This window comes from Myotis davidii, unplaced genomic scaffold (genome assembly GCF_000327345.1).
Source record: "Myotis davidii unplaced genomic scaffold, ASM32734v1 scaffold448, whole genome shotgun sequence".
NCBI classification, from domain to species: Eukaryota; Metazoa; Chordata; class Mammalia; order Chiroptera; family Vespertilionidae; genus Myotis; species Myotis davidii.
In genome coordinates, this window is record NW_006383009.1 from 586820 (window position 1) to 612779 (window position 25960).

Sequence of the window (25960 nt, forward strand, 5' to 3'; positions counted from 1 at the left end):
AAAAAAAAATTTGTTAAACACTCTATTTTTGAGCTCTTCTAAAACTAGGAACCCATTAACCCTAACTAATTTACTCCAAGAAGAATGGTATTCGTAAGGAATGATCTATAGGGAATGCTAAAACTGTAAATTTAATACATCAATGTGAATTAAGGAAAGCAAAATCTTTTAAAGTCTTAAAGTTTGAGTGCTATTTTCTGCTAGCTCCTGAAAGCAATCTGAGAAAAAAAAAACAACAACAGAAAAGACAAAGAATCAGTAACAATAACAATGTTCACATAAAGTTAGATTCCAACATTCAAGGAATTGGTTCTTTGGTAAAACTGGACCATAATCCTATCAGGAGACAGACCTGATATCTAACCTAGAATCTTGGTAACTGTTTTCCTTCTTCTTTAGCCCATTCTCAAGTCAACAGGCCGGAGAAGGAGGAAAAACTTCTAAAGTATCACCAGCAGTTTTCCTGCTCATGTTCTTTTCAAGAATATTCCTGGTTTGAGGGATGTTTTCAAAGAAGGAAAAAACAAAACAAAACGAGATAGAGGCTGCTTTTAATTCCTGTTCCGTGGGAAGTTTTTCTGGGTAGTAGAGAAAAACTCACAGGTGCTGGCAACAAACCAGCAGTTGTCAGTCATGCACACGAATCCGTCTGCGAACACAACCCCTGGGCTGCAACTGTGGGCACCACTAAGAAAGGCTTCTGGAGAGGCTGGCTCCCCAAAGTGGCTAAAGAATCTCACATTATCAATATGATAATAATAAATCAATTCACCTAGTGAACCTGGATTAGCTCCCCTTGCAGCCAGCGTTCTGAGAAGAGGGCTCCACAGTGCCAAGGCTCACAGACAAGTCTGTCAATCCATTTCTGAAGAGAGCTAGAGCAACTGATATCGATATAGGATTCGCCCTTTCTTGTTTGGGGTGAGGACAGTGCCCGTTAAAATCGTTCACAGCAGACTCAGCGGGCCCTCTGTTCTGCACACACCTGCAGAGCCCAACCCAAGTTCTGGACCTTGCATCTCACAGTTGTTTGATTCATACTCTTATTCGTAAAATTAGCAAATCCTAAACGGTGTCTGCACGGATTCCTCTTCTGGTACCCTGATCGAAGCTGCACCCTCATTCCATAGACATGTGGCCCAGGGGAGGGAAATCGGAGCAGCCGCCCCTCTAACACCAGCATCGAATGTGCTCAGAATGTGCTTCTAGGCAGGCAGCTACGATGGGAGTGGGGAAGAGGAGGTGGAAATCACAGCAAAACCTGTGGATCTGTTGCAGGCCTTCCTTCTCCGCCCTCTGTTATTAGTGTTACTCTGAAAGAAGGGGAGGTCCAGGTACTTGAACCCACATGTTAGCTCTGCTGGACGGCCAGGAAACACCAGGTGCAGCCACAAAACCAGCATTCCAGCGGGCACAAGCAACGGTCCGACAGGACGCACACCACGGGCTCTCCTTCCCTCTCACTCAGGATGACCTCGCCTCCTCCCGCCCTACGCCTGTCCCAACGTTCTGTTCTCTCTGAGAGAAGAGGCAACTGAACGGATTGAAAATCAGGAACTCCTGTCTCCTGTACCTTTTCTGTAAAAAAATAGGACTATATTCACTAAAAAATGGGTCATCTTGAGGTCCAGGATACACAGATTCATAGGCCCTAAACCATAGATTCACTTCCTGATATTTCTAACCAGGTTATAACTGCTGCCTATATTTTTGCATTGGGGCAAAGGACCCCAAATCTCTCAGCACTGGTTCAGAGAGAAAGGGGCCAGGGTAACCAGAGGAAAAAATGAGGCTTGTCTGCTAAGCTGCATTCAGGTTCCAGAGTCACTCTGAGGAGGGAGAAGAAAGGAGAGAGGTGCTACCGGGAGACTGTTACCAGGCAGCGTATTACTAGCACAAAGCATTTTAAAAACAATTGACATTTCCGTGGAGAAATACCGTCCGTGTCACAGTTTCTAAAAGAACTGCCTCTCCTGAGGCGCCTCATGGATGCCGTGTCCGAGGGCTAAGGGGCCAACCGTCAGTTCCTCAGGTTCCTGCAGGGCCCTAGCCGATCTGGATCTGTCCTGAATACATGGTGAGGAGCAGCATGATGGAAAAGCCAGTCAAGAGACCCAAGTTCTGGATGACAAAGGGGACCAATATGCTGCCCTTCCTCTCATCCTCCAGGGCGACTTCATTCATCTCAGGGAACTGAGAAAGGAGAAAAAAACAAGAGAGGAGAGCTGCAGTTCCGTTCCTAACTTTGTACATCCAAGAGAATTCATTGCAATGTCAATATTATATCTAATAACTGTTATCATACTTACTCTATTAATATTGTTAATACAGTAACAATTAGTATGTAACATGACTATTATAGTAGCTATTATTAGTATGGGGTGAAAATTATATAATATATAATCTACACTAATAAAAGACAACGATGCTAATTGAGCATACCTTCGCTACACCCACCAGCCAATCAGAAGAGTATGCAAATTAACCCAACAAAGATGGCCATTAAATTTGCATACTGCAGGCGGGGCAGGACGGGGAGGTCGACCACTCACTATGACATGTGCTGACCACCAGGGGGCAGCACGGAACATGACGGGCGTTAGTGATGTGGTGCTGGCAGCGGGTGGCAGTGGAGGCACTGCAGGCCCTGATGGGCCCCAACAGGAGCCAGACCACAGTGGGATGGTGGAGCAGGTGAGCAGGCAGCACCAGGCCAAGGTGGGTGTGAGCGGGGGCCTGGCCCAGATCAATCGCCCTGCAGACAGTGACTAGCGGCGGCAGCGGGGGACGGGCTGCTGCCTGGCTCCCAGGTGCTGAGGGAGCCAGGCAGGGACCTGATGACTCAGGCGGAGGGGGGGCACACAGGGCCCTAGGGGCCCAGGTGCTGCCCAGGGCCCAGAGGTCAGCTGGGATCTGCCCTTTCACACCAGACGCTCACACTTTGATCGCCAGCCAGACCTAGGGACTGCACCGGTGCACAAATTTCATGCACCGGGCCTCTAGTTAAGATATAAAATACACACACACACAATTGGTTTACAAAGAAAATTAACAGCAATAGCCTCTAGAACTTAAATGTAATAGCCTTTCCCCAAGGGTATTATACTGTAGCAGACCCTTGAAAATGGGGTAACAGGTGCTGACCCTCGTGCATTTGAAAATCCACGTGTAACGTGACTCCCACAAAAGTTAGCTCTCCCTCAGTATCACAGGGGATTGGTTCCAGGACCCCACCACACCACAGGTACCAAGATCTGTGGATACTCAAGGCCACTATATAAAATGGCTTAGAACAAAGTATATAGTAGGCCCTCCACATCCACAGATTCCCAACTGCAGACTGAAAGTAGTACAGGTTTTTACTGGAAAAAAAAAAATTAAAAATCCATGTATGAATGGACCTGCACAGTTCAAATCCTTGTTTTTCAAGGGTCAACCATACTTTACAACTACTGAGGTAAAACAGAGTACAACACAGGCATGTCATCCTGGATGTGCTTAGGTGCTGGCTAAAAATAACTGCTTTGATAAAAATAAACTTTTTATTGTGATCCTTAAAAACAGTTGCAAAGATATCTTTTGCTTTCAAAATGTTACTGTCACTTCTTAGGGAAACTGAGCGACTATGCAAGGGGCCAGAGATCGAAGCTATGACTCAAGGCCTCTCGCTGCTGGACAGCAAGGCAGGCAACAAGGACAACTTCCAATTCAAGTGATGCAAAAAAACCCTCACCATGGGGAGGGCTCCCCATAAGAAAGGAGAATCTAAAAATGTTTCCATGGTGAGGCTGGATCTTGGTGGTCTACTCTCATCATCTCTCAAAAATATTATCTTCAGCCCTGGCCAGTGTTACTCAATGGTTAGAGCACTGGCCCTCACATCGAAGGGTCATGGGTTCAATTCCTAGTCAAGGGCATATACCTGGCATATGTTATTTGTTTTAACATAAAACATCTGTCAAGGCATGTGCAGGAGGCAACCAATTGATGTCTCTCTCTCTCTCTTCCCCTCTCTCCCTCCTTCCATTCTGTCTTAAATCCATGGAGAAATATCCTAGGGTGAGGATTAACAACAACAACAAAAATTTATTTTCAAAGGCGACAGAAAACAATTCAGGCAAATATGTCAAAGAAAATGACACGCCCACAAACAAGGTTAGTTATACAAAACATGTGACAAATCACGTATTTCACTAGCAAACTCAAAACTACTTAAATTGTCACACCAGATGTTAGCGGGAACGGTACAATGTATACATCCAGACACTGCTGGTAATGCTTTCCACTGACCTATCTGTATCTATCCTATCATACTCCCATTTTCAAGGAAGGACCCTGGAGCCGAGTTTAGTAATCATTTTCTTTTCTTTAAAATTAAATATATTTTTACTGATTTTTTTTTTAGAGAGGAAGGGAGCGTGATAGTTGGAAACATCGATGAGAGAGAAACACCGATCAGCTGCCTCCTGCAAGCCCCCCACTGGGGATCGAGCCTGCAACCAAGGTACATGCCCTTGACCGGAATCGAATCCAAGACCCTTCAGTCTGCAGGCCGATGCTCTATCTACTGAGCCAAACCAATTAAGGCAATAATCATTTTCTTTAAGGACATCTGCTAATGGAAACAAGCTTTTCGTTCTTTGAAATCTAATGTCCCTTTAAAAAGCACTGAATTGTATACCTGAAGTAGGTGAACTGTGTGTGGGGAGAATAATTCTTCCTTATATAAAGCTGTCATAAAAAACTCCTAGCTAATGTCTCCTTGGGTGTCCTCCCATCCAATGACTTCAATAACCCAATCCAGCTTTTGTGATTTTCTCATGGTATAAACTATGCAGGACTTACCATATCAGCCAGAGAAATATACAAGAACATTCCTCCAGCCAGCGCGAAGATCCAGGTGGCAGAGAAGTGGCTGCCGGCCAGGATGCCAAAGCCCATACCCACGTAACAGCAGCAGGCAGAAAGGAAGTTGAAGAAGAGTGCTTGCTGGAGGCTCATGCCAGCATTGAGCAGGATGACAAAGTCTCCTGGGGGGGAGGAAGAGGGGAGAGTGCGGCAGTCACTCTAGGAGGTGGGACCGAGAGCGCGATGAAGACAGACTGCTTAAAGTATGGATCAAGTCTGTGCCGAAATCAAGACAGCCCCAGACATGAGATTATGGTGACAAGACGGAGGCACCTTCACCTTCGTGTCCTGGAATTATCTCTGTTTGCAAAGCTGGCCATGTACGCCCCGGACAAGAGGCTGAAAATAACGCAAAATAGACAACCAACTAGCAACAGCCTCATTCCTCTCCTGACTGATAGAGAAACAGAGGAGCTTCCCTATTCAGAACCACAATGAATGGTATTTTTAGGAAACAAAATTGAGACTGAGGGAAGTTAGGTAATTTTCCCACAGTCACAAGCCAATAAATGGCAAAACCAGGGCTTGACCTTGAGTCTCTGAGCCTCCAAAGTCCAGACTTTATACACCCCCTCTGATAAAACAAAGGGCCTCCACAAAACTCCCAGCTCATCTACCTTCTTCCAACCACCAGACTTCTAACGGGCATCCCAGTCTTTGGGAAATTAATAGGATATAACAAATAACACTTGCTAAGCACTTAGAATAGCGTACAGCATATAGAAAGTCCCTTTCACAACTTTCCCTGTTGCCTTCATGATAAATCTATGAGGCAGGCACTGTCACCTACCCCAATGTATAGGTGAGGAAACTGAGCCACAGCAACTATTAATTCAACTGTTAAGAATCAGTGGTTAGATTTCACCTCGCATTGAATGTATTCATCAATTATAACAAGTGGTCTGAAGTTGGGGAGGAGTCGGCCATAAGAAGGGGGCTCGTGCCCATCACGAGGCGGCCACGTGGAACGGGGTTGGGAGCATAGGCACTCACCTAGCTCGTGTGGGAACTCCTCACAGAGAATGGCCACGGAGGTGCTGATGCCTTGGAAAACGGACACAGTGAAGGAGGCTCCAATGGCCAGGCCGTCGATGAAATTGTGGAGGCCATCGCTCAGGGTGATCATCCAGGCCAGAGTGCCAATATCCGAGTAGCGAATGCCTTTCAGCCAGTAACAGGCACTCTGGGAAGCTTGCAGGTCCTGCAAGAAAGCCAGGCCCCGTGGCCCCCAGGTCAGGGACGGATGGGGGACCGTCGAGGTAGGCCTGAGACACCAAAGCCATTAACCCTGAAAGGCCCCCACCCAGCGGCAGATGACCCACTGACCTGGACAGACAGCGAGCCCACAATGACCTTCTCGTCCATCACGGGCAACTTGCCGTCCAGCTCGCTGCTGCAGTGCTGAGGAATCATGTGGTCCAGGTCCCCATTCTGCAGCTTTTCCGTCACCCCCTCCTCCTGGTCCTTCTTAGAAGGAAGCGTCTCGGAGGCATAATGGCTATGTCCATGATGATGCTGGAGGGACCACAAGGAGTGGTGAGGACGACACTCACCAAGACCATAAAGCTTCCTGGGACCTGCTCTGAGTCAAAGCTCCGAGCACTGGGAAGACCCATTCCCACCATCAGAAAAATCACAAGCAGGCAACACCCACAGAAACCCAGCCTGTTAGAGCGCGGAACCAAGGTGAATGCAAGGGCCTGGCACAGGGCAGACACCAAACAGTGACCGCAGGGCCCACACTCATTCCAGAGGCAGCACTGCCCAAAATATTGAGAGCTTCTCCTTTGCAACGGCTAATTTTATTCAATTCAGCAGCTATCTGGGGAATAACTACAGAGCAGGCACTAACGGTATCTTTCTGGATCTATATTATAATAATCAGCCTTATTTCTTTGCGGTCATACTTCATACACAGTGCGTGTCCATTTCCAGCCCCTCCTTCGTCTCCTAAAGGTATAAAAGCGTGTGAAGGAAATCATTTAGAATAAAGCAGAGAGAATGAACTGCAGCCTAGTCAGAGGCACACAGGCCAGGTCTGGTTTCTGGTCTGCCCGTGCCACCTGCTATTATCCTCATGAGGCGAAATGGGGTGTCCACTCATGAAACTTGTGGGCTCTGCTCCCCCTCCCCACCCCAGGCCACTGCAGGGGTGCCGAGGACCCACCACCGTGACACACCGCATTCCGGAGACAGATGCTTGCCCCGGGAGCACCTCTTTTACCAACAACTGGGTCTCACCTCATTTTTCTGCTTAAGGAGCATTTTCAAGATCTTCTCTGTGAAAAAGAAAAGATAGAAACCCCCAAACACCACTGCAGACTTGGAGACGTAATCATCCTTCAGAGGGTCGAAACCAAAGGCCTGTGGACCCAAACAAAGAAAATAAGTTTGAGAAAATAAGCACTCTCCACTGGTCCCCTCTCATCGCTTACCCTCTTCCCTGGTTGTGTGCAGGGGGACAAGCGCACTGGGACAGCTGGCGTCTATCCGTCCCTCTCCAGCGGAAGCTAATTCCTGATGTCTCCCGACTGTCCCGTCGCCAGGCCTCCTAGGTTCTCTCTAGCTTATTTTCTGATGCAAAAGACAGATCATCCTCGGAATAGTACTGTCAGGCAGAACAGCCTGGAGACAGTTTTCTGCTTTTATTGAGGGCTCTGCCCCTAATTCTCCATTTGCTAGACTCTGCCTGCACATCCCGTACGTAAAGAGAAGACATTTGTGTTCACTTTCATCACTACCTCATGCCCTTGCATGATCTGCCCGTAAACACCAAGGGAGGTGGTGTAATTACACTTTCTAAAATGGGAAATCCATTCCCCAGTTAAATAGCAAGAATTGCGGCAGCTTCCTGACCACAGATCTCCCAGTGACCGCAAGGCCAAGAAAGCAGACTGTTGCTGCACGTGTCAATTTTGGGGTTCTATTTTGAGTTCTTTCTGGAAACTCTGCTTATTTTGGGGGGTGGAATCCATTAGGGAGTGGACAGGAGTAGAAATCAAGAGAATTCCTTTCTCGAGGATGCCCCTGGCCTGCAGTGGGGCCTTGGGAAGGAGTCCAGTGACCTACTCCTCAGTTTTCTGACCGGTAACTGTCCCTTCAAGGGAATAAATTCCCTCCTTCTCATGAATGGGCCCATGATAAAAGTGATCCTAAGTACCAGGAGCTCTGGGCTGCCTAAACGGTAGCTGTTTTCCTTTCTGCTTTTAAGGGACAAAATGCAATCTCTGCCCAGTTATTAGTTTTCTAAGTGACATAAAGGTCAAGTTCTAGAGTGGAAAGAACACATTTGGATCGACTTTCCAGGACAGTCGTCACATCATCTTAAGGGAAGTGGAGTAAAAAGAGGCAATAATGTTCCCCACAGAAGCCAGGACGCTGGCAGAGGACTGAGCACGGCCCCGGGGACCACGAGCCTGGCTTCTGGGACAGGGGCTCGGTCCGGGTAAGGTTCCTCGGCTGGAAGACGAGTAAGACATTACTTGTTCTCTAGATATTACAGAATTTATCTAAGGATCAACTGAGAAAGCACAGAACCACATCTCGGAAAACAGAAGGTCAGGAGAAGCATGTGGCGTCATCTCTGTGCTCCCCGGCCCTGCCCAGGCCTGTCAGGCCACCCGCAGTGAAATGCCTGCGCTGCCGTCATCAGCGGGTCTCCAGCCGATGGCTCCAACCAGATGCAGCTTCTCTGGGGCCGCGGCCAAACCCACGTCTGAGCTTCCTCCTCCTCCGTGGAGGGTTTTCTCACTAACCTGGGCCAAGGGGCACGTGACACCAGACTTTCTATCTGGATTGCTACCTTTGCCTCAAAATGCCCTACGGAGGACGGACCTTTTTATTGTGACCTATGCATTCTGTTGAATATTTGTTGTGCCAGAGCTACAAATTAGGAGCTGTCAGTGATCTAACTACACTACATCTTTTCACCAACAGTTAGCACTTCCAAGGCATCAGGCACCTGACAAATATTAAGTCATATAACCCCCGTGACATCATCATCAACTCAGGCCTGTTGTTCTCCCCATTTCACGTAAGAGGGAATAGGACAGAGGTTATGTGACGTGCCAGAAGTCACACGACTTGTCAACAGTGAAGCTGGATTGGAACCCAGCTCTTATACCTGTGCTACCTTGCCTACCCTAGCTCTGCCCAGGCTTAGCTTCACCTTCCTCAAGGAAAGCACCTCCTTCCTCTGCCTTCCATGGAACTGGAGGGTCCTCCCACGGTGCCCGCTGTCCCCAGGAGACGGTGTGCTCCTGGGTGAGGGGCCCTGGCTCGCCATACCTCAGGGATGAGCTGGAAGAGGGCGTTGGAGTAGAGGGTGCCAATCGCCAGAGCTATGAAGTAGAGCAGCAGCCTCTTGTAAAAGGTCTTCTTCATGAAGGGCACCACAACGGCCCCCAGCAGGGAGCAGAGGGAGATGATGGTCACGCAGAGGAGACCATACCCCCACACTGCCATTGGGGGAGAGCCAGGCCCACCCAGGACAGGGAGAAGGGCGAGCACCCCATGGCACGACAATACCATTTAGGGGGGGAAAGGTGGAGGGAGTGGGGCAGCAACAAGGAAGGTTTTGGTGGGTATTAACAAAGGCAACAAAAGGGAAAATCAGAGAGACAAGTAGGGAGGGAGAGAGAAATAGAAAATCTGTTAGTGATTCAAGTCTGATGCAATTTCCTTTAATTAATTAAGAAGAAATGAAGAGGAATTCAAGATGGCCTTGGAACTCTGTGGCCCCTGTCCCCGCTGCCTTTGCTGCCCAGGTCGCACCTGCCAGCTGGTGTGACTGGCACAGGGGGTTGCCACCTCGGCGTACAGCCATGATATGTGCAGGTCTACCCAGAAGCTGCCACACAGACACTGGACCCAAGGCTCTCTTTAATAGGAAACAAGAGCATCTGAAAAGAAACTGATGACCGTGCTTCCACCACCTTGCTTTGTGCACCTGACCCATACTGCACAGGCACGTGCAACAACACCCGGGCCTGGTCTGTGGGCACAAGATACAACCCAGTGCAGGGCCGAGCAGTGGAGATGAGTAAGGCCCAATGCCCGTGAATTCCAGATTCTTAACTTCTCAAGATGTGTGTTTGTTTGTTTGTTTTCCTTTGCTTTGAAAGGGCTCCAGTGTGGAGAACAGAGTTCCAAGATCACCCTGAACAGCAAATATTCCCTCTACCATCTCCCAGCGTCACACACTCCAGTGTGGACAAACCTGGGCCAGGATGCGGCACTCTCCTGTGAGCCACAGGCCTGGGGTGTGTACAATTACTCTATTTCCATTCAACAGGTAACCAGGCATTTCATGAACATAATTATTAAAAAATTAATACATTTTATTTCTGGAGCTGAAAAAAATAGCCCGAGATGAGGCCTTCCCTGTGAAGTGCTTCATGGGAATTTTGAGACAAACCTGAGACGGTTTAACTTCAACCAGATTTTTCTCCCATTGTTAAGAAGGGACAGATAAGGTCTGGGCACTGCATTTGGTACCTCTTCTGGCTGAGAGTCTTCTGACTGAGAAAGGCTGGGCGGCCCTTGACACAGGTTCTTTAAGAAAGACCATCCCCCTTGCCCTAGCGGGCATGGCTCAGTGGATAGAGCGTCAGCCTGCGGACTGAAGTGTCCCAGGTTTGATTCCGGCCAAGGGCACATGCCTGGGTTGTGGGCTCGATCCCCAGTAGGGGGCATGCAAGAGGCAACTGATCAATGATTATCTGAAGAGAATCATCATCATTGATGTTCCTATCTCTCTCTCCGTCTCCCTTCCTCTCTGAAATCAATAAGAAACATATATTTAAAAAACTTAAAAAAGAAAAGAAAGACCATCCCCAAAGGAGGTCCCCGCATAATCAACTTTCCTGCCTGAGCTGACAAAGGGGCAGACTGTCACCCTGGGTCTTATTTCTTGCAGCTCCTCAGTGGTCACAATTAAACAACAAAATTAAACATTTCCAAACAGTCAGGTGAGGGCACCAGGAAGCCAGTCCTGTCAGGAGAAAGTCAAGATGCAAGGCAGGAAGGACGGAGGGCCCCTTCTCCTTTATCTCGTAATTTTCGTTTCGTTTGTTTGGGTGGAAAGCCTTTGTTCTACGTTTGGCTCTCTGCTACAAATTGTGGCCTGCTTTTTAAAAAAAGAGGATTGCTCACCTTTTAGGCCAGTTCTACTTATTAGCTGGTAACCTCTTACTCCTGCCTCGTTCCAGATGGATAATCTCTTGGTGGCCACCCCTGAGCACTGTGAGGGCCTCTACTTAGAACAGAGCGCCAAGGGCATGGATGGAGACCACCGGCTGCAACTTTCCTTTTGAGCCCTGCAACTGGGCTTAGGAAAGGCATGGAGGCAGGAGGCCGAGACCCCCATAGGAGGGCAAACGCTAAGCGCCTTGCACCTGACATCCCCTGAGGGGACCAGAGTACACCTGGGTGCCCAGGAATGAGAGAAGGCCCTTGAGACCCAAAGTCAGACTTATTTGTGTCCCTTGATGTGAGGGAGAAGTTAATTTGTCAGGGGGCAGCTGTCAGGTGCCTGGGAGCACGGGGTGGGGGGCAGGAAGTGGTGGGGGGCAGGCTCGGCGGACTCCCAGGGGAAGAGGACGCGCACGTTCTGTTCTACTGCACCTCTGGGATGAGCTGGAAGAGCGCGTTAGAGAACAGCGTTCCAATGGACAGGGCGATGAAGTAAGTGAGCACACGGCTGAAAAACGCTTTCTCCATGCAGGGCAGGACGAGGGCTCCCAGGAGAGAGGCCAGGTTAATCAGTGAGACACTGAGGAAACCAAAGCCCCACACTGTGGAGGAACAAGAACAGATGAGGGCCTCCATTACTGAGAGTGGGTGCTCCTGCTGCCTGGGCAGCCCCCCTGAATCCAGCTGTGGTCAGGGCACACAGAAATGCACCAGCCCAGCAGTAGGTATTTGCTGAGTCCGTCTCTTGCTGGGTGCTGCGGAGAAGCCTAAACAAATACTGCACAGCTGCTGTCCAGAAGCAGCTTACCTTTCAGATGGAGGCAGGTGAAAACATGAAAGACTAAGAGTTCAAGAACGATCGCAGGAAACAATGAGGCCTGACACAGGGAGCCTGTTCTGGGTATCAGTGTGGGCAGCACACACCAGCATGACGGCACTTCAGAAGGGCTATCTGGGCCTGCGGGAGTCATGTGCACTCACGGACCCTGGTGAGTCCCCTGAGGTGGGAGCAGGGGTCCTGGGCAGGGGTGGGAGAAGGATGGGATGGGCTGACGACAGACCTTGTAAGGTCTGAAATGCTAAATGAAAAGCCCAGGTATTGGCCCCCTTGTAGTTTCATGAAAACTAAAGTGGCAAAGTGGCCATAAAAAGTAATCCATAGTTGGGCTGGTCCAAAGAACCCAACACTAAACAATGCACTGGCCACACGGGCCCATCTGACCACGTGCACTACCAGCTCTGTAGGTGCAAGGATACCAGTATCACCGTCACTCCCATTCACCCCTCCTGACGTGGATAAGCTGGTCACCAGTTACACACTGAGCAAGCAGCACTCTCGATCAGCAGAGGTCCACGTGAAGACAAGCACGGGGGCCAGGCCTTCCTGTCCCAGCTCACCTTCCACTGTGCTCGGCCTCCCCTCCTCCGTCTGCTCGTTCTCCTCGTTCTCCTGGTTCTCAGAGGAGCAGGCCTGGGAGTCCAGCTGCTGGAGGATGGTGGGGCAGAAGTCCTGGAACTCACTCGGCCCGATCTGCGACTGGCTGCTGAAGTTGTGGGCAGCAAAGAGGGCTCCAGAACTGAAGCACTGAAACACAGGTGAGGGGCAGAGAGTCTTAGAACCGGTCATACCTTGCTCCAGGCAGTGACTGACTCAGCCTTCCAAGAAAGAATTGTCCAAATATGTATCACTGATTCTGTAAAACTAATCTACAGGGGTGGGAGCAAGGGGGTCCTTCAACTAGAAAAACTGGTAAGTTATCTTAGAGATCAGCCATCGGGTTTATACATATACATACCCCACATACAACATCTGTAAGGGCCGCCCAGAGATTCTGGAAGAAACTGAATTCCAATCATTCTTACCAGGATGTGCTTTCTAGAAAACACGAGCCTATCTGTACACCTTAAGATACAGATTGAACCCGATAGCAAATCTGGTTGCACATCACAATAGCCCAGGGAACTATCCTATTAAAATGCAGATTCCAGATACTTCTCCAGAGCTATTGAGCGGCAGGTGAGGGGGGAGGGTTGGGGGGGTGGCAGTAGTCAGTGGCCATTGGCCATGAACTCTCATCCCCTTGGGAGGCAGCAGGGGAGTTGTTCTCACACACCGTTCCTATGAAACACGGCAGTTTTCCTTCTCATTATACTTCATACATGTCAGTCTTTATCTGAGTTTGGATTTGCGTGGGTCTATCTCTAGAATCAGCCTTGTGGGTGTGTGGACAAGGGAGTTTCTGGGCCTTCAAAGCTGAGAATTCCACTGACCCCAAGACACTGCTGCTGTGCCAGGAAGCCTCTGGGGTCAGGCTGCATCAGCCCCGACGGCGGCCTCCTCACCAACGCAGGCACTCACCACGCTCCTGTGGTTCTGTGTCCAGGCCACATGGGCCCCTGATCTCTCCTTCAAGGCGAAGCTCCAGGACACCTCCCCTCAGACCTGCCTGGACTGCTCTAGCGCACACTCATCTCCCGTTCTCATTCTTTAATCCTACAAGGACTGTCCAACCCACAGCATTTAATGCTTCATGGCAATATCAGTTAACTTTGTTCTCATTGGCTGAGTTCCCCATCTTGACAACAAACCCCCTAAACACGACTCATTTTGTTAGGGGCAGGAGGGAGAGAATAGTGGGGACTAACTATAGTTATAAGAAATATTCATCATGTTCTGTTAACCATGATTTGTTCTCATTTAAGAAAGCACATGCTGACCTGGCTGGAAGTTTTATGCCCCTGGACCTGGGAGTTAACCCTGCATTCATTCTCCTTGCCTATCACCATGGAAAGATTAACAACCCTGCTGCCAAGAGAAACAATGGCGTTCCGGAGGTGCCCGCCCTTTGCAACCCCCAAACCCTCTACCCCAGCTGCTTTCCCTGTGATCTGTAACCATTACACCCATTCTTATTCCTTTTGCCTACTTCCCCATGTAATCTTTGTCCTTCTACCCAATATAAGCAGCTGGCTTATGGGGGTAGGCGGTTAGAGCAGACTTTTGTGGATGACCTACTGCTCTCCCCTGGTGGCCGCTTAACTGGCTCAAGTAGTGACAGGCAGTCTGGACCCAAGCGTTGTCCCGTTTCAATCTTTCTCTATTTCTCACAACACTCAGCATAGGAAACAAAATGGATATAAAGCAATTGCTGGCTGACGTCTACCTGGCTGCCTCAAATAGCCTTAGATTCAGATTAGCCAAGATGATGTGGGAGAAAGAACAAGGAGCCAGAAGCCAAAGACCTGGCCTTAGTCCCGGTCCCTCCAGGATGTCACTATGGGACCCTCGGTGTTCTGTCCCATAGACTAAAGATTTTCCATCTGCACCTAGAGGTGCTGCGAGGCTCAACTAGGAGAGAGGATGCAGGGCTTTGTAATCTACAAACGCTGTTGGAAATGCTGGCTGTGTTGGGAGCTCCAGCAGTTCCGGGTGATCTAAGTGCAGCTGCAAGGAAGAGTCTGGAGGGCTGAGAACCCCACTTGCTGCTACCCTTTGGTAATGGCTTCAAAACACCCATGCAGGTGGGAAGGCAGCGCAGCTGGAGATTCAGACTTGCTGACGCAGGCAATGGGAAGAGCTGGCTTCTGCTGTGTCATCAAGGTTTGCCTACCCCAAGCCCCTGCTCCAGCAGCTCAGCTCCTGTGCCTGACTGGACTGTGAGCCCTGAGAGCAGAGTGCTGAGCAGAGCAGGGAGCCTTACCGTGGACAGGTTCCTCTGTCCCTGTAGGGGCTGGGTGACATTGGCCTGGCCCACTCCCACATGCAGGTGGTTGAGCAGGGTCTTTAGCTGCTGCAGAGTGAGGCTGTCACCCTCCCCGTAGCGATGCATGAGGTCCTGCAGGAAAGAGGCGGCACTGATGGCTGGCGTCCCCGTGGACACAGCATGTGTCTCAGGAGCAGCTGTCCACAAGCTGAGGAGGGGCGGCAGGAAGCAGCCAGGGTGTAGCAGCTTCATGGTGATCAGTAACCCTGCGAGAACAAAAAGGCAGATGAAGGTGAGGCTTAAAAAACCTACCTCTCAGCCCCGGCCAGGTAGCTCAGTTAGAGCATCATCCTGAGACGCCAAGATTGTGGGTTGGATCCCCATTGAAGGCGCATACAAAAGTCAACCAATGAATGCATAAACAAGTGGAACAACAAACTGATGCTTCTCTCTGTTCCTCCCTCTCCCACCCCCCTCTAGCGTCAATAAATAAATAAGTACAATTTTAAAGTCCTTATCTTTTAAAGATACAGAAATAACCATGGATTAAATAGTATCTGGGATTTGCTTCCACGTAATTAAGGAGGAGTACTGGCATGGGAGTACAGATGAGACAAGATGGGACATGAGTTGGTCATTGCTGAACCTAAGTGATGTGTAGATGGCAACTCATTATACTATTCAGTCTACTTTTGTATATGTTTGAAATTCTCCAAAATAAAAACCTAAAAAATTAATACTACCACTAAAATAAGAAAAAACAGACTGGGAAAAATACACACCATCAATGTGACAAAGGTTTACTTTATCCTCCCTAAATTAGGGACACACATGGAAAACATGCAGTCTCTCCGGTTTGTCAAGAGTACAAATGGAAACGATGGATAATGCTACTGCAACTTATTAAAATAGCAACACAGATTTTTTAAAAAAATATAAAACCAAATGTTAGTGAGGCTGAACAACTAAAGAAGATGCGGCTGGTGGCTATAAAATAATGGGACTCTTGAAAAGCTATGATAATAACTGCCGAAACCGGTTTGGCTCAGTGGATAGAGCGTCAGCCTGTGGACTGAAAGGTCCCAGGTTCGATTCCGGTCAAGGGCATGTACCTGGGTTGCGGGCACATCCCCGGTGGGAGATGTGCAGGAGGCAGCTGATCGATGTTTCTCTCTCATCGATGTTTCTAACTCTCTATCTCTCTCCCTTCCTCTCTGTAAAAAATCAATAAAATATATATTTAAAAAAAAAAAGAAAAGCTATGATAATAGAAGTATTCAAATCCTCTGAATCTGTAATTCTACTTCCAGAATTTACAGTCACAGAGCAATTCAAAAACAAAAAGGCTACAGGCAGAAAGATGTGTTAGGGTGAAATTTAACGTTAAGAAGAAAAACAATTATGTAGCAGAGTTAAGAACTGAGAAGGAACAAAGAAAAATGAAAGCTTTAAGACAGCAGGACACACGATTTTTCATTTGTTAAATCATTTCCCTTCTTACAGTTATAATTTAATTAGTGAAATAAACATCAGGAAGGGAAAAGGAGGCTCCTACTTAATCCAGACCCAGGACCCAGTCACGGCAGTAGTTTCCACGCCTCCCTAACCGTGAGGCCTGGCTGTGGGTCACTCCACCTCCAGCCTCTGCTTGCGACAGAGGAGCTACACAGCAGAGGGGTTCTGTGATGGGCAGTTAGACAGACATGAGCAGAGCAAGGACGATGGGCCAGGTACAGAAGGTCGCCTGGGTGGAAAACCCCCAGGTGCTTAGCAAGGGACAACCCATTGTAGGGGGGGGACCTGCCCCGTAGGGTGACCTTTCTTCCCCCAGCATATTTGCTGGTCATGCGGTTTGGACCCCCTGACCTTTCCTCCCTAGAGATAACATCTAGACCTCAGTCATATTTTATTTAGCTCCAGGCCCAGATAAGCAACAGAACCTGCCACAGCTGTCCTCAGGACCAGCTACATTGGATAATGACCCCCTGCCCTGGTGCCGGCCAATCAGTGGAGACCACAACCCTGAAAGGACACCCCTGGAAAACTGCTGAATATGCTATTGAGATCTTCCCCTGGGACCTCCCCTAAAGTCTCCACCCTTAAAACCCTTAGGACAGAGGACCCAGTGCCTCTCCCTTTCCCTGTCCCTTCCCTGCCCTGCCTCACTCCCAAGCTCCAAGGGCCCTTCCTTTACCTGTCACTTGTTTCCTAAGCCCTTTTCTTCTAGGAATTACTTTTTCTACCTCTGTGATTTTATAAATAAATATTCTCTTACAGTTTGGGTCTTGGCTCTGAATTTTTTCCTAGCCAGAACCCAACTACCAAGGTTGCAGAACCGAAGTTAGGTTTGACCCCACTGGTCAGACACCTAGTGCCGTGCCGGCTGCCTACAACAGCTCAGAGCAGGCCTGTTTGCATCCCGGATCTGCCCCTTACCGGCTGTGTGATCTCCGGTGAGGTATTAACCAGCGTCAACATTCTAGAAACACCCAGACCAGCGATGGCCTTTGGTGTCAGAAAGACCTAGCTTGAATTCCCGCAATACTGCTTACCCAGAGTGACCTTGGCCAAGTTACTTTGGCTTCTCTCCACACTTTGGTTCTCTCGTCTATAAACTTGGTAGTGCTCATTGGGTTACTGTGAAGATTTACTGCCACGAGCTACGATAAGTCTACTGAGTGCACGGGCTTTGGAAAGCACTCAGTGAAGTATGGCTATTACTTTAAGACTTATAATTAGCAGAGTTCCTCTACTTTGACTCCTTCTCAGCCCAGATACTGAGCTGCTAACAGAACTATCCCTCTGGCTGACTTTATTTATTCCAGGCCAGTGGCGCGCACATCTCACAAGTCCCTGACCGCAAGCACATCTGGGACATTCCAGGCGGTATGGGGCATACACAGAACCTGAGGCACAAAGCATCACTCTTTATGGAATATACTTCGAGTCACGCAAACGAATGGATTGGGTATCACAAAAACGATGCTTCGTAGAAGTGTTACTTTGAGACTAACAACTCTCAAATCTCCACCAAGAAACAAAAGTTAAATTATGGTGTGCAGGGTGGATCTTAGCCCAAAATGGCTAAACCCCATTGTACGAAGAAAGCTGTTCTCCGCCTGACCACACCCGTCTGTCTAAGGGTCGACTTGGACTGTCAAAATGAAGAGCTGCGTGGACTTAGGAGAGGCAGACAGGCAGAGAGGCAGCTAGCGCTACCCGTGTGCACCTTGCTTTGCACTGATACTCATGATTCCTGTAAGAGAATCGCGACACTTATACTAAATGAGGAGACGGGTTCAGAGATTAGGAAATGTGATCCATTGCCAGCAAATAGAGCAGTGAAGCCAGAAACTAAATTTTTCATGGAAGGAAGCCAGGTCTGAAGGACACTAAAGCCAGGGCACTTAACCACTATCCCTGCTGGATAGAGACACAAAAATACACACCCTGGCTCCCATGAAGACCCACAAAATCCTGCATCCTCTGGGCAGACGGGCCCCAGCTCCTATCAGCCCAGGAAGCTCCGGTGTAGAGGAACCCCCAGATACGCCTCAGCAGCTGGCCTGTATTTTAGGGCTCCTTCTATAGAACCACTTCAACAAAAACAACCGTTCTACTTCAGCTATAATTCTCAAATTTATCTGTAGCAACTTCAAAACATCAGAAAAAAACAAATATAAAAATCTCTTCAAGCATGAATTTTAGCTCATCTTGGTATTCATGTCAAGGCCAGCATTTATTAAGCATTGGCTCTTCACTGACCCAGGGGCCATGGCAGCCTGGAGCGGGTGGGTAGATTCAGCAAGTGGAGCCTGCCTGCCTGGCCAGCACTCTGACGTAGCCCACCCCCCAGAGCCTAATAACAACGGGAGGGTAGTAAGAAGTCTGGTCCAGGCACCTGGGAGTTGCTCAAGACACTTCAAATCCAAGTGACCCCGGACTTCTGGCAGACATGAGAAGGAAAGCTTTCCGCTCCAATGCAGATTTTTCTTCCCTTTACCTACAAGTTATTCTTAGAAAAAAGGTTTCTAAAAAGAAAGAAGAGTGGCCAAATACACACACAGCTCTTGGTATAGCTGGATGGTGCAGTTGGGCAAGTCCTTGCCGTGTAGCCCCAGCTGCAGGAGGAAGCCGGGTCTACGAAGGCCATGGAAATGGGCAGGCCGGTGGGCCGCTGCAGTCCTCCCAAGGAGCTGAGCCCACTGCCCTCAAGGACACCTTCCAGGAGTGGTAAGAAGAGCATGTGGGACAGGGCATCAAAGGAAGTTGGAGAGCCCTAACCAGTGTTGCTCAGTGGATAGAGCGTCAGCTTGCGGACTGAAGGGTCCCAGGTTCGATTCTGGTCAAGGGCATGGAACGTGGTTGCGGGCACATCCCCAGTAGGAGGATGCAGCTGATCGATGTTTCTCTCTCAGCGATGTTTCTGACTATCCCTCTCCCTTCCTCTCTGTAAAAAAATCAATTTTTTTTTTTAAAGGAAGTTGGAGAGACAAAGGCTTGAGGGTGCCGTTGGCTCAGAAGACCAGGCTCTCCCACTAAAGAGAAGCTGCAGTCTCCCCGTCCCTTTGTTCACTCGGCTTGGGTTCAAAGAAGTCAATTATTTTAGTGCCTTAGCTCAATCTCCAAGGCGCTAGACCCAATCCTTGGGGGGTCTGGGGGGGGAATGAAAGACCTATGAGGAAGCCCGACCCTCTGTGGAACTTCAGAGGTGCCCTTACCATCTTGGAGGCTCTAAATCAGAACTGCACCTGCCCCTCACCTTCACTTGGTCTAGAAATGCCTCATCTTAGAAGCCGCACTCTGTCCTGTGGACGTACCTGACTGCTGGATTCACCATGCTGCATTCTTTCTATGTCCGCTCCCCTTTCAGAGGGGAACAAACATTTACTTCTCTTTGGGGTGACAAAGTAGTGACATGCCATGATACTTGGTCCAGGGGGTGGACATTGATGTGAGTAGAACGGGCAGCAGAGACCTGTGAGGCCTGGGAACTGCTAGGCCTCAAAACATCCACTCCCTTCCCTGACCACCAGCTGACTAGCTAGTCCACTATTCTCAGATTCCTCTGGGGCCAGGAATGACATGTGGAAGGTAAGATCAAATGCTCCAGAGACAGCCCAGCTGGTGTAGTTCAATGGTTGCGCATTGAACTATGAACCAGGAGGTCATGATTCCATTCCCTGTCAGGACACGTGCCGGGGTTGTGGGCTTGATCCCCAGTAGGGGGCATGCAAGAAGCAGCTGATCAATGATTCTCTCTCATCATTGGTATTTCTATCTCTCCCTATACCTTCCTCTCTGAAATCAATAAAAACGTGTTTAAAAAAATTTTTTTAATGCTCCAGAGACAAACTTGGCTAAGGCATAACTGTTTCCAAGGCCAACTGGTAAACCACAGAAAACGGGTAAGACATGTGTTTGAAATCCTACCCAATATGTTGAGTTGGTGCCACCTCAAAGTATGGGCTATGTGAAAGCACAATAAATTACAACGCTAGAACTCTTCAGCTGCGGTCTCAGGCGGCTGGGGTAGCAATCCATGCAAGGGCAATCTGAATTTGGTCTTTTCATAGCACTTTATATAAAGTTGAGAAAAGGCTGGCTGCTACACCAAATAATAACCCTGGGGGCTGGAGGGGTGGATGAGGGGTTGTAGTGAGCATGTGGGAGGAAGGGGATGCTGTAGTGATATGAATGATGTTCCCAGAGTGCTGGTCCCACTTCTGATGGCCTCAGTGAATCATCCTGAGCTTCCCCTCAACTGTCTTCATCCCTACCTGAAATCCCAAGAACATAAAAGAGGTGTGTAGTTACCCCACTGGTGTGGCTCAGTGGTTCGGTGTCAACCTATGAACCAGGAGGTCACAGTTCGATTCCTGGTCAGGGTACATGCCCGGTTGTGGACTCAATCCCCAGTAGGGGGCAAGCAGGAGGCAGCTGATCAATTATTCTCTCATCATTGATATTTCTCTCTCTCTCTCCCTTCCTCTTGGAAATCAATATAGCTTCTTTCAACAAGACAATATGCCATGCCATGGTGCTCGTATTGTGCAGGAGTGGTTTCAAGAACATGAGGGAGACAATCACCAGATCTCAATCCAATTGAGCATTTGTGGGACGAAGTTAAAAGAGCCATCAGGCAGCTGGTTCCACAACCATCAGATCTCACAGAACTGGACAGTGCTATTCATCAGGCCTGGTGTCAGATTCCTCGCACCACCTTTCAGCATCTCGTGGAGTCAATGCCAAGAAGAATCGCCGCAGTATTGAAGGCAAAAGGTGGCCCAATGAAGTACTGATGGGATATTCATAATAATCTGGCCACTCAGTGTATACATTTTTTTTCTTTTTAAAGAGGTGTCTAGTTCTTTTACTTCCTCTCAGGACAGACAGCTGATGTCTCTGAGACACCTGTGGCCTCCTCACATTCCTCCAGGGCTGGGAGCATCAACGACACAACCAACTACTACAAGGCAGCTCCTACCCCTCTGGGGTTCTCTCCCACCAACGGCTCATCTCTGCAGACTGTCAAGTAGACTGGTCTTTCCACTGTCCCACTCCACCCCATCAGAGGGCTGGGACTTGTCAACCTAACAGGACCATCTCCCCAGTGGACATTCCCAAAGGCAGATGGCTCTGAGTGAGTCCAGGGGCAACATTCCTGAGCCTCCCTGGGGAGACATCAAAAATCCCTGAAACCTGCAGGCAACGAACACAGCCAGGCCTCGGGTGGAGGAGGAGGTCCCGAGGAATCAGAAATCCCGCACTCACCTCGCTGGGTTCAGGGGTGATACTAACTAGGGCAGCACCAACTCTGGCGGCAGAAGGCCCATGGGCTTGGGGTAGGAAGTCCAGTTTGCAGCGACTCCACGCAACTCACTGACCTCACCAGGTTTGTTTCCTCATTTTGGAAACAGGAAAACAAACCCGCGGGGGTGTGAGTAAGGAAGTTAAAGAATGCTGAAACACTTTATAAAAATAAAGATCTGAGGTAAGAGGGAGAATTGAAATGGCATCAAAAATTTCCTTCCCTTGATAATTAACATTTGAGTAAAAAAAAAAAATTGTATAAAAAGCAAGCAAGAAAAACAGTCACCAAGAGCAGCCAAACAAGGAGATGGGCAAACTCTGATATAATAACTTCAAAACCATAGGTGAGGAAAGGAACGTGGAGGCATCCCGCCCGGCTCACCTCCTAGCCCAGTGGTCGGCAAACTGCGGCTTGCGAGCCACATGCGGCTCTTTGGCCCCTTGAATGTGGCTCTTCCACAAAATACCACGTGCGGGAGTGCATGTACAGTGCGATTGAAACTTCGTCGCCCATGCGCAGAAGTTGATATTTTGTGGAAGAGCCATACTTAAGGGGCCAAAGAGCCGCAGTTTGCCGACCACTGTACCTAGCCTCCTAGCCCGGCTCATCTCCTAGCCTCCTTGCCGGCCCAGGCCTGAAGCCATGGTAATGAAAGCAGATCATGAGAATTCCAACTTCTCCCAAATGGGGAGGTAGGAGGGAATGGAAAATTGCCAATGTTTCCTCACTCAATATAGGGAGTACTGGGGAAAGCTGCCGGGAAGAACACCAAATAGGTGAAATTCAAAGAACAATGGGCTGACTCTCTGAGGGAAAGCCGGGCTCTGAGGCACATACTGAATAACTGAGGAAAAACTGAGTTTCCCTCCGCCTCCAAGAGAAACGGAGCACGCCCCCTAAATAAGTGGCTGCGCCACACCATGGGGCTGTTACCGAATCCCAGAACAGAAGACACTCCGTCTCCCCTCCTCACACCCACAGGCCCCGTTCAGCCAGGCTACAAAACAGGTCACAAACACCCAGCTCTCAGCACTGCCTTGCTGGGGATGGAGTCAAATCTCCCTCAACGTGCTGGGAAGAAAGCCATGTCTTATTTTGGAGCCAGAGCGAGAGAGCACCAGCATGAACATGAAAAGAAACAGCAGGCCAATCCTGCAAAAGACCAAGATGCCAACTGAAAGTGCGACCTAGCTCCCCACGACTGCCTCACCATGCAGAGTAACTCAATCAGAATGTGATGCAATACACAGCTCGCACATGAGATAAAAGGAGGTGCAGGCTACTCAAAAACAAGACAGTAGCCCCGAAGAATAAATTATAATGAACAGATCAAAATTCTGTCAGTAATTTCAAAGGAAAATACTGACAGAGGAAAGTTTGAGATCATCACAGTGGACGCAGAAGTTTAAGACAAACTGAAACAAATACAGTCATGTGCGGCTTAACGACAGACATACGTTCTCAGAAACGTGTCATTAGGCAATTTCGTCATTGTGAACATCACAGAATGTACTAGTACTTACACAAACCTACATGGTATAGGCTACTGCTCTGTAGGGGAGGAAAAATAATTTTGGGAGAGACCCAGTTAAACTGGAGTAACTCTAGCGGAAGCCACCACCTTAAATACCACCTTCAGGTGAAGACAGAAGAATATGCTGGAGCCCTGGCCGGGTTGCTCAGTTAGTTAGCGTCATCCCGATACACCAAGGTTGCAGGTTGGCTCCTCAGCCATGGCACATACAAGAAACAACCAATGAATGCTTAATTAAGTGGAACAGCAAACTGATGTCTCTCTCTCTCTCTCTCTCTCTCTCTCTCTCTCTCTGATAAAAAAAAATAAAAAAGATGTTGAGGGTGGGGGAGTCGGTTATGGGAGTTGCCAGGCAAAGCAGAGTAAACCAGGGCAGGGTTGTTAAGGTGGCTAAGCAGACGCAGATGCCTTTTGCACTGATAAGAGTTTCTGGAGATAAGGTCACCCCCTCTTCCGGGTACAGTGAGGGAGGCACCCTTACAAATGAAGGGTTCCCTTACAAGTGTGGCTGTCCTTTACAAAAGGTAACTTCTACTTGGTTTTCAGAGCTTTTCACATGTGTGCTGCTCCTTAAATTAACCAGCCTAAAATAATCCTTGTGCCAAAGAGACATATTTTGGGGTGACAAATCCTCTTCCCCTACAGCTCCTAGGCTGCAAACCATACAGCATGCTATTGTACTGAACACTGTAAGCAATTGCACTGCAACGTCACGAAGCTACAACAGGAACTTTTCAGCTTATAATCTTAGGGAAGTGTTGTCATATGTGCAGTCATGCATTGAACGTAACGTCGTTATGGGGCATATGACTGTAACAAGATCAGCACAGGGGTAGTTAATTGGTGTTCCTGAAACAGAGAACCCGAGGATGGAATAGAGGGTACATTTCAAGATAAATACAAGATTTCCCTGAAACGAAAAGAAAAAGCCAGGATCTGAAGATTTAAATAATACATTGTATTCCACAAAAATGTAATGTAGACAGAATTCCCAACACAGACAGACAGTTCAGTTAAGCTACTGAACTGTAAGAGACCTCGTCAGGCATCCAGAGGAAATATTTTTTTTTGTACCAAAATATTTTATTACAAAAATTGTTAAACATTCTAAACTTATTTTAAGTGGCAGAAAATTCAGGCTGCCCTCATCTTCCTCATAGCAACATTCAATATCACAAGAAAATGTTTACACAATTCTAAAAGAAAATATGAACCACGGATATTATTCTCAACCAACCTGAAATGCAGGTAAGTAATACATTTTTAAAAAGGAGCCCAGGAATGCAGAAACCATGATAAGATGACTGATGGTAAGCAATAAATCCTTTAAATTAGAAATAATTACAAAAAACTATGGGGCCCTGGCTGGTGTGGCTCAGTTGGTTGAGTGTAGTTCCATGGACCAAAAGGTCGATGGTTCGCTTCCCAGTCACGGCACATGCCCAGGTTGGGGCTCACTCCCCAGTTAGGTGTGTGTGGGAGGCGTCTGTGCAAAGTTACTCTCTCTCACACCCTTGTTCCCCTCTCTCTCCCTCTCCCTTCTTCTCGCTCTAGAATCAATAAAAACATATTTTAAACAATTTTTTAAAAACAACTATGGGGATTATGGTTCTAGGAAAGAACCTAAATGTTATAAAAATGGACAATTTAATAATGTAATAAAAACAAGAGAACGGAAGAAAGGAAACGAGAAAAAATGTGAAAATACGAATGTCTTCATTTTTCATGGCAAAGAGTCAATCAATAGTGTTTAAAATGGAAACAAGTAATTATAGCGATGACTCACAAGGTTTTATTTTTCTTAAAAATCTTTTTATTCATTTTAGAGAGAGAGGAAGGGAGAGGGAGAGAAACACAGAATAGCTGCTTCATGCCCCCTACTGGGAACCGCGCCTGCAATCAGGGCATGTACCCCAACCAGGAATCAAACCAGTGACCCTTCAGTGAATGGGGCGACACTCAACCAACTAAGCTACACTGGCCATGGCACAAGGTCTTTTTCCCCACCTAACCTTAGTGGGGTCTTTGAGGAAATAACCTCTCTTATGAAAAACACATTTCTTTAAAGCTTAATAATTCCTTTAATTTTGCTATGGTTTTTGTATCTACCTTTCTATATCTGTTTGTGAGTATGCTTGGAAGATTATCTGTAGTAATGTCCACATAATATTAGTGATATTTCTGAGTGATGAAATTTTGGAGTGTTTTGGTTAGTATTATTATGATTATTATTATTTTTTTTTTTACCTCAAATCACTGATGTGTCCCAATGGGTGGTGGGGGTACGGCATTATAAAAAAACATGGTTGACTATTTTTATAATCAAGGAGGTAGGGAGAATTTTCTAAATATGGTACAAAACCTAGACATGGGAAAAGCAATAACTAACACAGTTAAAAACAAAAACTGCCAAGTGTTCTACAAAGATTAGTATATTCCCAGTATTGCTGGTCAACTAATGATGCAGTCATCGGTGCAAGTCCCAGCTGACCCAGGAGAATCCAGCAGTCTCACAGCTCCAGCCCAGGGCTCGCCACGATCTCCCTACAGGCTCTCTGGAGTCCAAAAGGCTTTGAGAAAAACTACCCATCCTGTGGACTCCACACCCCCCTAATGAGCATGGTCAGGAGGCCACTCTCCTCCCAGACAGGCTACAACCCCTCCCAAGCACAGTGCAAATATTACAGCTTAAAAGCCAGGCCACGCAGCCCAGGATTCAATGGGCCCTTTCTCTTCCTGCCTCCTTTGGCCTCCCACCTAACTGCTCTCCAGCACACCCCAAAAGGACGTGCTCTCTTCTCCCGGGGC

General features: G+C 48.1%; 1 protein-coding gene and 1 long non-coding RNA gene across 4 annotated transcripts; one reads left to right on the forward strand and one right to left on the reverse strand.

Moving 5' to 3' along the window:
• SLC39A14 (solute carrier family 39 (zinc transporter), member 14) lies at nt 1-15070 on the reverse strand. 3 transcript variants are annotated; one of them, XM_015557741.1, is made up of 9 exons: nt 14802-15070; nt 12499-12685; nt 11533-11702; nt 9196-9285; nt 7150-7272; nt 6235-6423; nt 5902-6109; nt 4846-5030; nt 1-2193 (listed from the first exon to the last, which is right to left on the reverse strand). In XM_015557741.1, exons 1-9 carry the CDS (start codon nt 15054-15056, stop codon nt 2047-2049), a joined length of 1554 nt encoding a protein of 517 aa, XP_015413227.1. In that variant the 5' UTR covers nt 15057-15070; the 3' UTR covers nt 1-2046. The 3 variants fall into 3 exon arrangements, with proteins under 3 accessions (XP_015413227.1, XP_015413229.1, XP_015413228.1); XM_015557743.1 differs by lacking the exon at nt 11533-11702 and having other exon boundaries at nt 9196-9365; XM_015557742.1 differs by lacking the exon at nt 9196-9285.
• Nucleotides 13748-25365, forward strand: LOC107181585. The gene is made up of 3 exons (XR_001512244.1): nt 13748-13790; nt 15869-15871; nt 25355-25365. It is a non-coding gene; the product is annotated as an uncharacterized LOC107181585 (long non-coding RNA).
• Nucleotides 25366-25960: the final 595 nt, after the last annotated feature.